At 34.6% G+C, this 14,091-nt stretch overlaps 1 protein-coding gene across 1 annotated transcript in view; it reads left to right on the plus strand.

Moving 5' to 3' along the window:
• ETNK1 (ethanolamine kinase 1) overlaps positions 1-14,091 on the plus strand; it is a 50,955-nt gene that overhangs the window by 17,973 nt on the left and 18,891 nt on the right. The window contains exons 2-4 of the mRNA XM_008579228.1: positions 4,969-5,228; positions 8,343-8,483; positions 13,056-13,198. Of these exons, the coding sequence (XP_008577450.1) occupies positions 4,969-5,228; positions 8,343-8,483; positions 13,056-13,198 (544 nt within the window). The remainder of the gene's footprint in view (positions 1-4,968; positions 5,229-8,342; positions 8,484-13,055; positions 13,199-14,091) is intronic.

The following is a 14,091-nucleotide window of genomic DNA, read 5'->3' on the forward strand; positions in this document are numbered from 1 at the left end:
TTTTTTTTTTTTTTTTTAACTTAAGTTTTTATTTTATGTTCTTGTCAGAATCTGTCACAAAAGTGAGACCAAAAAGGTTTAATACTTTATGTGTTCACTGAGAGATGATGATAACCCCAGCTACTCTAACCTCCTCGGTGTTTCAGATTTAGTGGCTGGTTAGTTCTCACTCCTTTTGCAGCCTTAGTAGCCTGTAAAGAAGTGAAATCATCAACCAGTTGAAATGCAGAGTATAAAAATGGTTCGGAGCATTCTCTCTTGCTAGACTCCAGGCTTTTGTGACATATCTGATCTCTCCACAGGCAGGAGGGTTGTCAGGCACATATTTGAACCTTTTTTAATGGCACTTTTAATATAATGGAGAGCAAACAACAGCAGCACCTCTTATTGATGTGATCAGCGTCTGGGTCTACAACTGATGTACCTTCCCTGGATCCTCCTCCAGCTTCTCTGACTACTGGGTCCGGGGCCAGGTATCTAGGTTTATCTCAGTGACTACAGGCCTTGGCTCCTGCAGGACACACACTCATCAAGTTTCGGAGGCTGGGAAGTCCAAAGTCCGGGAAACACATTTGGTGAAGACCCTGGTGGTGGTGATAGTGATGGCAGGGTATAACATTGTGAAAATGTTGGAGCAGAGAAAGCAGACTAAATCCTATTTTTAATCAGTGTATATGTTGTTTTTTAAAACCATGTGATGAGGTAAAGGAGAGAACAATTTAGAATCCATTATTAATTTACCTAGTATTAAAAGCTGTTAATATTTAAACTAAAGATTAGAAGTTGTTCAGGGCTAAATTCGCTAACCTAGCTGTATTCATTTTAGGGATTAAAGTTTAACAGAATATGGCTAGTCATACAAAACCAAATGTAGGGTAGTGCTAACTTGGAAGAATAACTTTGAATGGCATTTCTGACTCACTAAATTGAAGTCTTTAATTTTTTATGTGTGAAAAGTGAATTTGCCCAGAAATTATCATACTTAACATTTAACTATCTGGATTTAAGTTACTTAAACAATATTTCTTTATATATATATATATATATATATATATATATATATATATTATAATATTGTTTAATAATAAACATTGTTTATTTCTTTTATATATATATATATAAGAAATATTGTTTTCAAATATTTTAACATAGATTTTGTCTTCATTCACTGTTTTTTCGTGAACATTTTGAAGTACTCTTGTATTTTGCTGTCTTGTGTTAAAATTTAAATATATCATTAGATACATTAAAGGAGCTTACTCTGTGTGCCAAACCCTGTTCTAAGGTGCTTTTATGTTAACTCATTAACCCTGATAACACTACAGAGTAGATTCTAATTTACAGATTTTATATATGAGGAGATTGAGGCACATAGAAGTTAATGGACTTGCCTAAGGTTACTCAGTTTGTTGTAGCAGAGCTACAAACTCAGGCTGTGATTCAAACTCAGGCTGTCTGGTTCTGTAGCTCATCCTCTGAACTCCTGAAATACTTGACAGACAGTGCAGGATCAACCCCATTAAAAGACACTCCATAACATTTGTATTAGTTTTGTCCCACCTCCACTAATGTGGACTTTTAAAAATATTTCTAATATATATCTAGTATAGTATAAGTATCTAGTATATGTCTAGTATATTTTAAAAGTATATTTTGGATGGTTCAGCACATTGAGTTACTTGTGGTTTATATGAGGGTATGTCACAAAGTCCATTGGAAAAATAGAATTAAAAGATAATAATAATCTTTCCATGAACTTTTTGAAGTACCCTCACATATGAGGTGGGAACCATGTAAAGGCAAGAAGCATTATTTGTAAATCTTTAAACTAAAGTCATTTTTCTCTAGCCAAAGACCAATAGAAACACACCTGAAGCTGAACAAGTTGGATTTATTACTCATTGCAGTAAGGGAGACTACACTGTGGAGAATGGTGGGGATTTGTCTAGTGATTTGGGGGAGGATTCAAGGTAGCAGGGCTCTCCTCTGCATTGGATCCTGTCAGGAAGGAGGTGGGATAAATCTATGACTTGTGGGTATGTTAATCTTACTAGTAGGCTGGGGGAGTGAAGCATGGTCAAAGCTGTGACTGGAAAAGCAGCAGGAGTCACTCATATTAGCCAGGATAGGGGGATGTTTCAAAAATTTTTGTGTTTTGGACAGAGGTCATATTTTTGTCTACACTTAAAACATGATTACAGAATTTTTTTTTTTTTTGTCTTGATTCATTTATGGTAACAGGGCGGCCTCATCTGATGTTGGTATTCTGTGAAATTGTTTATGGACTTCAGCCTAGCTGTGAGTGCCAGGCTGGTGCTTAGCTATTTGGCTGTGTTTCTCTTTCTCACTAAAAATTTCACAAGTTAACCAGGTTCATTGCAGAAAAATGAGGAAACATACATAATCCAAAACAGAAAAGTTAAACTGCTTAGGGAGAAACAAGAAAATAAGAAAGAAGATTTAAACTACCTAATATTTTGTTGAATGTAGACATTTTTATTCTTATTTATACATAAAATATTTTTATAAATGTGGAGTTATATTCGTATATTTTATTTTTTTTCCTAGGGATTTATTTTGACTATCATTTTATTGTAACATGTGGCTATTAATGCAATACAGAAAGTTAGAGTTAGGATAATTGGAGTTGTGACCCTATGTTATCTTTATAAATGTTTGTATAGTGTTTGGTAATCTGTATTCAGTAATCTTATCTCTCTCTAGATCTTTAAATGCGTGTCTTTTTTTTTATTTCCTTTTTTTTTGTCTTTTTTCGTGTCTGGCAACGGATCGCAACCCTCAGTGTCGCGCCCGTACCGGACCGGGACCGGCAACGGGATCGCAACCCTCGGTGTTGCGCCCGCACCTCGCTCAGCCAGTGAGCGGGAACCGGTCTGTATGTGGGATCCGAACCCTCGGTGGGAGCGCCGCCGCGCTCCCAAGCGGCGCACTGTAGCAGTGCGCCACCAGGCCGGCCCTAAATGCATGTCTTGATATGTATGTTTGTGTGTGTACACATAAATGTAAAGTATAACATGTTCAGTTAAGGAAATTTATTTTATTATCGTAGGCAAGAATGAGAGAATGCAGTTTTTATAAGCTAGATGAAGAAGGCATTAATGTTGATAACTATGGGTTCTAGTGTTTAAGGATTAAGTTCCTACTATTTGCTGTGAAAATAAAGAAACATGGATGATGATTTGTGGAATTTGAGGAGCCTAGATTATTACTATAAGCATTTCAGAATGTTAAATAGTTTCTTAATGTTTATTACTGTAATTGAAATATTTTATCTATATATAACATCTGAAGAAGTTACAGAATAGCATGTGTGAGTCTATACATCGTAATCAGAAACAACATGCTTTTCAATATAGCTTGTAATAAAATGGTGATTGACATTTGTTTTAAGTGCATGTACTTCCTGGCAATGTCTTCTTTAATATAGTCTTTTTGAAATGTAAGTGGAAAATAATATTTGTATGTCTGTGCATACCTAAAAAACTAGATATTCCAGAAAAGTCTCTTTATACTAGCTCATGCAGTTTTACCTGCAATAGGTGAATAAGGATAACAGCTAAGCCCTGCATATAATAAAAACCATTATATAAACACCTCTTAGATGTGTATTAATTTTAGTAAATACTTTCTTTCAAATCTTCTTCTGAAGATCTACAGCTTTTTCATATGTCGTTTATTAGATCACAATCAATTAGATCACAATCTAATTGAAATAGAAACGTTTACCCTCTTTCTCAGGCATTAAATGTGCACACATTCTTTTAAAACTTATCTTCTGTCCTTTTTTCTTGTTCTTGCCTAGTTGTCTTGGAAAAAATATGCTTAACTCTTGCTTTCACTTTTTTCCTTTTCTTCTTTTATTCCCCTTGAGAACCTTCAAAAGTCCTCAATTACAATTGGGTAAATGGAAGAGTTAGTTCTAGTGTCAAATTAGTATATGGGAAAATGAAAATTACAGTTTTTCAATTGCCTTCGAGAGCTAGTATTGCTGATCACCGTTTACTTTTTAAATGTACCATCTGTGCTCAGATATAAAAAAGGATTTGAAGTACTTGACTTAAAGCTTTTGAAAAGTCCCGAAGTCCCATTTAGAAAATAGTGTAGGAATCTCTACATACCTTTTTATCTACCTCTAATTAAGGTTGTGCTTCTCTTTAGCCATAGCATTCAAGTTTAAACTGTTATAACTTGAGTGCTTAACACACTGTTTAATCCATGTTATGTTAAGTAATCTTTAAAGTTAATATTTAAAATTGAGGTTTTGTGAATTGGAGATTTACCATAATGTAAGTTATGCTAGATAATATTTGAGTCTGCGAACATTATTAAAGATTTTTATATATAATATACCATGCTAAGAAGAGAGCAGTTTTCCAGTCTATTTGACATTATAGAGATTGTGTTGGTGTGTACAAGTCAATGATTGAAGTACAAGGCAGACTGAGATAAAAGACATTAAAAAAGTTGTATAGAAATATTGGAGATGGACGAGGGTTCGGATCCCACATACAGACCGGTTCCCGCTCACTGGCTGAGCGAGGTGTGGGAGCAACGCCGAGGGTTGTGATCCCGTTGCCGGTCCCGGTCCGGTACGGGTGTGACACTGAGGGTTGCGATCCGTTGCCAGACGTGAAAAAAAGACAAAAAAGAAAAAAAAAAAAAAAGAGAGATATTGGAGATGGAGTGAATAATTAACACTTTTGGATCAAGGACGACATGATATTATAGGAATTAAGGACAACATGTTAAACATTAGCACTCCTTTTTGTTTAAATCTAGAATTAACATTATAGACATGTTTGATAAAATTGTACCCAAAGGTTCTTTTATGTTAAGTACATAATTTTCTTTTAATTAGTATTTAACTCATTATTTTCAAGTTATTTCCTATTCCATTCCTTAAAAATATATAATTGCTTTTTTCCCCATCTTTTCTTTTTCTGGCAGCTCTTCACAGATGGAATCACAAATAAACTTATCGGCTGTTATGTGGGTAATACAATGGAGGATGTAGTCCTGGTGAGAATTTATGGCAATAAGACTGAGTTGTTAGTCGATCGAGATGAAGAAGTAAAGAGTTTTCGAGTGTTGCAGGCTCATGGCTGTGCACCACAACTCTACTGTACCTTCAATAATGGGCTATGCTATGAATTTATACAGGGAGAAGCGTTGGATCCAAAGCATGTCCGTAACCCAGCCATTTTCAGGTATATTTCTTTTCCTAAATTTTTCCTTTTGAAAAATAAGTATTAAATGCACTAAGGAAATATTTTTAAACACTGCCTTTTCTTTCTTTGAGCAACTATTTGGTTAACTTAGAAACTTTCTTTAGTCAGGGTTTTTGTTTTTCTTAAAGAAAAAAAAATCCTTTATATCTGCAATTCTCATTGCTGTCTCTGCAGTTTGGATTGCAAGAGGTTTTGGATTAACCTGCTGCAGAGGGTCAAGGCTTCCCCTTAATTTTTTCAAGTAGTGTTTGAATTGCCAACTACTTACTTCTTAATTGCTCGTATTTTCAATGTTCTTGCTTACTAAGACTCTATTCTATTAACATCTTTTTGTTATTCTTTAAGTTTTTTATTACTTATTTTAGTGTATTGTGTTTTCTGTAAAGAACAATGTCTTACATATGCTTGATCATTTTTCTAAAATTGCCAACTTTTAAAACTCTTTCTGCTCTTTAAAACTCTAATAAATGGACTTGATTTTAAAACAACAGATTCATTCATAGATTAACATTTTTAAGACCTTTACAACTCTTAAAAGTAATTGAACACCCAAAGAGCCATATTGCTTTTTATTTGATTTATGTTTTTCAACACTTATATTAGAAATTAAAATAAATTTTTTAGAACACCAGAATATCAAATGCACATCCTTTTAGCTATCAGTGTGGTGACATTTTCACATCATGAAACCTCTTGGAAACGACACTGTTACTAGTTACTAGTGAGAGAATGAGAATGAAAAAAGTAAATAATGTCTTCTAAAAATAGTTTTAACCTTACAAACTTCCTGAAAGCATCTCAGGTCTCCAGGGGTCCTTGGGTCATACTGTTGATGTAGATTGCTCTTCCAGTTTTAAGTATCACAGATCGTACCTTTCTTTAAGCCTCTTGTTTCCGCTTTCTCCCTTAAGTTTTAAAACCAGTTCTTACTGACTTAAAATGTGCATGTGTATGCATTTGCATTCTTTGTTTCGATTTTATCACCACCTGGCTCTTTCATGAAGTTACCCGTTGCTTAGTACCATAAGTTGATTTGGGCTTAGCTTTCTATGCATATATGAGAGACTGTCATAAAAACAGATTGCTTTTTTTCTACATTCTCATAGACATGAGTATGTGGTCTTGGAGAAGGTCAGTTAGTAGTTATTTAATTTATATAAATAAATGTTTGTTTACTCTTTGTTTGAGAGATATGACCCAAAGTACACATACATAAAAAGATTACAGATTTTAATATTTTGGTAATGCATTAGATTGAGGATGAGGCTGATACTGCTGATTGAGGATGGCAATCCAAAAATTCATAATGACTGAAAGTAGAATGAATGTATTGGTACATAAGAAACAGAATACTCAAATCAAGCATGGGTAGGTCCATGGGCTCTAACAGTGTCATTATGAATATTGCTGTCTTCTGTTTTATTCTGTGGTAGCTTTATCTTCTAACAAACATTCCTTAAGAGTGGCCATAATAACAATCAGCTGACTTCTCTAACCAGTTTAGCCACCCCAGAGGGGAAAAATTCTTGTTCTTCTAATAGCATCAACCCAATTTAATGGCTTCAACAAATATAGGATCAGGTCTCTTTGGCTTAGCTTGGGTAATATGCCCTGAACCAATCACTGTGATCTGAAAGATGGAATGCTCTGGGCAAGTCTGGATCATATGTTCACTCCTAAATTTAGTGGTGCAGATGGGATACAGTTAGGATTGAGATTAGCTCTATGTGAACCAAATTAACTAAAAGTGAGGGGGATAGAAGTTTCTCCAAAGGAAAATCAGGACTCTTTTATTACTAGAAACTAGGTGGATAAAAATAAGAATATTTGTGATAGTATAAAAGTCTAGTAAAACTGTGTTATATAATCACAGGCTGGTGAAGACTTACAATAATACTAGATTCCTTGTGTGCCTTAGTTGAGTGGTTCTTAAGTGGTTTTACATTTTAAAGTCATCTGGGAAGCTTTTGAATATCTTGATGCCCTCGCTGGACCCCAGACCAGTTAAATCAGAATTTCTGGGAGCAATATCTAGGCCTCTGTAAATTTTTTTGAAGTTCTTCAGCAAAATCATGCCAACAGGAGGGAGATGAACAGAGTTGGTGAAGCATATATTTAGTAAGGGTTCACGAAGATGAGTTTCAAATGTCAGAGAAGTTTCCTTAGAAGAAGCAGGATCTAATAGAACAGAGAGGCTTCACAGAGAGCCAGAAAGAAGGACTTCTAGCCTAGGGAGACAGGAAATAATCCCTACTCAAAAAAGAGAGCAAGGAAGAAGAGACTTCCAGCCCAAGAGGTACTTTTCAAGAGAATCCTGGGACTCTAACCCAGTTATAGAGATATACTCAGAATCTTAAGAATTAAAATCTGTCCTTGCCTGGTTCAATGGACTTTTGTCCTGAGTAGTGGTTCGGGAGTCTGACTCACCAATGGATTCCCCTAGTAAGAAGTGAGGACAAAGGCTTCAAAGTTGTATACTTAGGGTCCTGGATGAGAGATTCAGGGGTCCAATGGTGAATCTGATTCTGAGTCACAACATCATAACTGTTAAAGAAAAAATAATTCAATAATACTTGTTAAAGCATGGTAAGGCTGACTTTATTCAGGACCATTATGATAAGTGTAGGGACCATGGCAATGGGATTTTGCAGTGCAAGAAAAGGGATTGTGCTCACCTACAAATATATAGCATGAGCAAGTGGGAATTTATAGCCAACGAGTAGGGTGGGGGTGTTGGTAGAAGGAAAATTACTAAGAGGTAACATCAGGGGTAAGGGGGATTCTGGCTAAACCAACCTACCGGGATTCTTGCTGAAGACAGGTCAGGGTGATCAGAGATCATTTGTGGGATGGTGAAGCATAAGGAACATGATCAGATATCAAGGGTGATCAGATATTAAGGGTGGGGTGTTCTTGCTAAAGTGACTTAGCAGGGTTTTTGCTAAAAATGGATTTTACAAGGAAATGCACAGATAAGCCTAGGGGAAGGTTCAGGGGCCTGACTAAAAGTTGGTCAAGCCAAGAATCTTTGTTAGTAGACATGAGCTTTATGATGCTTAACTTTTTCTTTTTATGCCATTTTGTTTTAAACAGGCTAATAGCTCGTCAGCTTGCTAAAATTCATGCTATCCATGCACACAATGGCTGGATTCCCAAATCTAATCTATGGCTAAAGATGGGAAAGTATTTCTCTCTCATTTCCGCAGGATTTGGAGATGAAGACATTAATAAAAGGTACAATTATTTTTACTTTTAGAATTATGTTTTACATTGTTTTGCTCTATTACAGGGTTTCAAAGATAACTACAAGATTTTTCTGTGTATAAAATCTGGTTTTATCTCTATGCTTGAAGTAAAACAAGCATCGATTCTTTGAATCTCAGATGGCACTACAGAAATAACTGCCTCTATATGCCTTGTAACTCTCCCCACCCCCAGAAAAAAACCCAAAAAAAACCCCTACAGCAGCAAGGGGAGATGGAGGTAGGGGAGCAAGCCATAAATATAGAACATTTATTTGAAAGTAATTGTAATATAAAGATCACTATGAATGGGCACCTTTTTGCATGGTACAAGTTGGCCATAGGGACTTTTTAAAAAAAAATTATTTTTGTTGCTAGCAATTTTGAAAAGGCCCAGAGATATATATTGGGACACTGTGGTAATATTGGAGTGTGAAAAAGTTGGGTTGTCTTAGTTTACTGTGACTATTTAAAGCGTAGATAATGAGTGTAGAGTAGTAATTTTGGAATAAAATTAGGGTGGTTATAAAGCTTTTTATCCTGTATTTACATTTATGTATAAAATCTATCAAATTTGATACATCTAATATCATAAAGCACAGAAGACATGAAGCAGTACACCGAGTTAGCTGGTCACCAGGCTCACAAGGGAGGTGATGAGTTACCATCAAATACCAGTGAGAATCTTCTCAAAGAACAACCTGGGTTCAAATGATTTTAGTGTAAAGCTTTCCTTTTTTTTCCTTTTTATTTTCTGTGTACTTTCCAGTGCTAATTCAGGTATGCACAGTTTTAATTCTCCTGGAAATATGCAGTGCTTTTAATTGTTGTGCATTATGTTTGTTAAATAAAATGTTTCCACAAAAGCTGACTTCTTTGGGTTTCTTATATACCTTTAAAGTAGGCTGTTGAATTGATGTTTTCGTAGGTAGATAGCTCAGATTGGTTGAATTCTTCAAATATGGACTCTCTTCTTATGTAGAGGCTTGTATTTGTCTTAAGTCAGCATCAATACAATGGCCAGAGTTTCTGTTTTCTCAACAAGAAACTGTTAATATTTTATGTACTGTAAATGTGATTGGAATAAAGCTTTGGAACAGAAGTCCATGTTAAAAAGGAAAAAAAAAAATCTCAGACGATGAGGTTGAAAATTCAAGTACTAGAGTCTTACTTACCTTTTGTAAGGCTGACTCCCCAGGTTCAAACTAAGGTATTTTATTATATTCTATATAAAAAGAAGATCAGTGTTTAGAATCTAAATTATATGAATATATTTTACTTTATATAGTGTGGTTATTATTACTAATACAAAAATTGGAAATTTTATTTTGTCCTTTATATCTAAAACATGTGAAAGTACCATCTTTGTATGCAGAAAATCTTTGTTTCAAGAAAAAACAGAAGGAAGACTTAGATTTTTTTTCTTGTTTCTTTCTATTTTTCATAATTCATTAGGGAAAAAGAGGCAATTGAGTTTGATTATTTCAAAGATTAATTTGATTCACTCTGTGTATGTGTTTGTATTTGCAGGTAGTTTGTCAAACTTCAGATTTGATAGGGATATTATACCCCTCAAAGTAGAATTGGCAAACTTCTGGAAGTGTGTCCAGTGTGCTGGATATTCAGGAAGCTATAGTATAAAAATAGAGTTTTCTTTTGAAATAGTTATTTTTATTGAGAGATTTTGGAGAAAACCATTTAAAAATAATGAGGTAGATGGTGACGGTGAAGCAAGATTTTCTTGACTTCTTAAGGTAATGTATAGTTGAGAGGCAGTGTAGTATTGTATGGGTTAAGAGCACAAGACTCTGGAGCCAGAGATCAAATATCAGTTCTGCCAATGAGCATTTCTGCTGTTAAACTTGGGCAAGTTACCTTAGTGTTTATTTATTAAATTGAAATAGCAAGAGTAGCATATTAGTCTTACAGGGTTTTTGTGAGCATTAATTGAATTGGTATACATAAAGTGTTTAAAGTGGTGCCTGACCATATAAGTGCTACATAAATGTTGGCTGCTATTTTTGAAATTGTTATTCGAAGAAGGTTATTTAGGTAGGTTTTGAGTTTTATTTCCTAGACTCTCCAAGATATACTTTAAATCCTCAAGGTTAGTGATACTTTGGAAAAGCTGGAGGTCTGCTGTGGTAAATAACAGAAAGAAAGCATTCTGCCCAGATAGAAAATGTACATCTAGAAGATAAAAAACATTTAAGATATTGAAAATATTTATTTGTCATGTTTTCTTCCATTCCTTTTTGTTTGTAACATGATTATAATGATTATGTTCATAATCCTTTGAGTCTTATTGTTTCTATTTGACATTGTACCTTCTTTTAAATAGAGATTCTTGAACAATCATACCATTAAATAATTTTTTAAAAATTAATTATTTTGGGCCGGCCCAGTGGCACACTGCTACAGTGCACCGCTTGGGAGTGCGGCGGCGCTCCCGCCAAGGGTTCGGATCCCACATACAGACCGGTTCCCGCTCACTGGCTGAGTGAGGTGCAGGCGCGGCGCCGAGGGTTGCGATCCCGTTGCCGGTCCCGGTCCGGTATGGGCGCGACACTGAGGGTTGCGATCCGTTGCCGGACATGAAAAAAGACAAAAAGAGAAAAAAAAAAAATTAATTATTTTTTTTAAAGAAAATTATTTTTTATTTTTGGCCAAAAAACAAGTCTTAATACATTTAAAAATACTAAGATCAAAGGAAATATGCTCTGTGACCACAATAACAAAAGGAAATTTAGACAGTTCACAGATGTGTGGGAATAAAACAACACTCTCCTAAATAAACAATGGGTAAAACGAAATGTCACAGGGAAATTAGAGAATACTTTGAGGTAAAAATCATAGTGCAACATATCAAAATTTATAGGATGCAGGGCTCATGCAGTGCTTAGATGAAAACTTATACTTGTATACACCTATGTTAAAATGCTATGTTCTTTTTAAAGGTATTAATCTCTTTGTAAATTTCCTCCTTCATATCCTGGATTTTTTTTCTTATTTCATTATGTTGTCTGAGTCTTCCCGTTTCTCAGTGAGTTTCCTTAAGATTGTTGCTCGGAATTCCTTTTTAGTCATTTCAAGGGTTTCTTGCTCTGTAGGGTCTTGTATTTGAGAATTACTGTATTGTTTTGGTGGTGTCATATTTTCTTGGATTTTCATACTTCTAGTATCTCTTCTAGTTGGTCTCTGGTCATCAGGTAGAGCAGTTGCTTCTTCCACCACCTGAGTGGGCTTTGAGGATAGAGACATCGTTTTTTTCCAGTTCCCGCTGGTGACTCTCCTTGTGTCAGTGCAGTTGAGTGTTTTGTGGGTGGCCTGCACGGCAGCTGTGGCTACTGCTGTAGCATCAAGCTGCTGTTGCAGTAGCTGTGGCTGTGGTGATGGCTCTGGTGGGCCATCTGCTTAAAAGTGGTATTTTTGATGTGCTGTCCTGCCTGCTTCTGGGTGGAGGGGTCAGCTGCCCTTGGCTTCTGCCCAAGAACCCTGGGCATTCTCTCTTTCTTGCCTGCATCTGGTCAGAGAGGGTGGCTGCTGTCAGCTCCTCCAATCATAACATTTTGAAAAGAGCATATAAGGATTACTTTTGGAAGTTGAATGTAGAGAAGAATGCAGTAGTTGGAAAAATATAGGCAGAAACCAGCTACATAGGCAAATACAGTAATGTAAAAAGAATCTGTATTATATTGTAAAATGGAAAATAAGGGGTAATTTGAGACACTGTGGAGAAAAAAATCAAGATAACCTGACGTAAAGTATTAAGGGAAGGAGTGAGAGAGTAAATTAACGGCAGTTTTGCACACCTGATAGTGCTATTGAGGGATTAGTGGTAGCAGCCCATTTTTTGTTTAACTTTATTTTTTATCGAATTAATGTAGATATATAACAATAAATAGTATAGAATAGTGTAAGATAAAAAGCCGTGACTTTTAGTTCCGCTCATGAAGCTTCCTCCCACCATTCCCTGTCTCACTACTCTGAGGCATTTTCTACAATAGTTCTGTTTTTAACATAACAAGATAATATGAGTATACCTTTATTTCCTGATTTATCAACTGTAGACAATAATCTATTGACTATTCTGAGAATTTAGCTGATTTATACTGCATTCACCCTTCCAAGTTTGAAATAGAAAATTTTAATTTTTTAATAGTCTTTGTAACTTTAAATAATAAACCATTTTTATTAAACCCTTTGTGTCTTAGTTTCTTCATTTGTAAAATGGAGATAAATGTAAAACATTTAGAATAGTATTTAGTAAATGTTAGTTATTAGTTTAAATATATTACTCCCCACCCCAGTTTTGCAGTGCCTTTTTTTTTTTTTTATAACTTTTCTGCACTATATTTTAACTTGCTCAGTTTCTTTTTATTCATGTTTAAGTTCACTATGAAGGTTTTCTTTATTCCAACTTTTGGAATAATTGGTCTGTTGTTTTAATTCAGGAGTATGTGCAATTAAATGGAAAGGATTTACTCAAAATACATTTTAATCCTTAATCAAACTGGAAAAAAATGCCACTAAGATAAATATAACTCTTCTTTTAAAACTAAAGGTTCCTAAGCAATATCCCAAGCTCTCAGATTCTTCAGGAAGAGATGACTTGGATGAAAGAGATTCTTTCCAACCTGGGCTCACCTGTTGTACTTTGCCATAACGACTTATTGTGTAAGAATATAATCTACAATGAGAAACAAGGTAGGTATTTGATCTTAGCAATAAGTAAAGTTGATTTATTTTATTTTCTTAATGGTCCTTTGATCTTTTTGTCAGTAAAAATAAATTTAATTCAAATGCAAGGATTAAAAACATGCATGAAGCTTTGAAGATTTTCTTTTAGGTTATAAAGACATGGTAACAATGATAAATTAGGAATATATATTTTCTGTATATTTGTATAAAGTATGTTTTTTAGAATTGGTTTGTTAGAAACAGTTTGTGGTTACTATTGGATATTTGAGTGTAAAATGATGAAATGATTTTGTTTATAAATTTAACTGTAAAACCTATTTGGTTATTCATAATTTGAAAGTGTACCTGCTTGTAATGGGAGTTATGGAAAATCAACAAATTGACATTGTACTGCTTTATAAATACAGAAATTTTCTCACAGTGTTGGGAAGGACAAGAGTATCAGAAACAAATGTCTCCAGGTTTCCCATTACCATTTACTGTGCTGATTTGTTAGACGTTTTGATGAGCCACAGATGGAGGAAATGTTACTTGTAGTTGCTCAAATTTATATCTACTAAAGTAATCAAGAAGCTTTGGTAAATAGTTTTAATGTTTTTGAGGAAGATAGTGATTCTTTTTGTTTTTTGCGAGTGTTTGTATCTTGCTGTATCCTAATTCTGTTTTCATATTTAAGAAACACTTTCTTGTATTATTTCACTGGGTAAAGTGGTTTGAGGTTTGGTTGCTAAATGATAGACGCCCTTTAATACTAACCTGAAATTTAAGAATATAATTTTGATTGAAGGATTAGTATTAATTTAAAGTGTGTTTGAAACCATGAAGCTATTGCATTTTATAGGAAACCAGTTTATGAAGATAGTCATTATAGTTGAAAGACCATATTTTGAATCAGAAGT

Source organism: Galeopterus variegatus, unplaced genomic scaffold (assembly GCF_000696425.1).
Source record: "Galeopterus variegatus unplaced genomic scaffold, G_variegatus-3.0.2 Scaffold1838, whole genome shotgun sequence".
In the NCBI taxonomy this organism is placed as follows: Eukaryota; Metazoa; Chordata; class Mammalia; order Dermoptera; family Cynocephalidae; genus Galeopterus; species Galeopterus variegatus.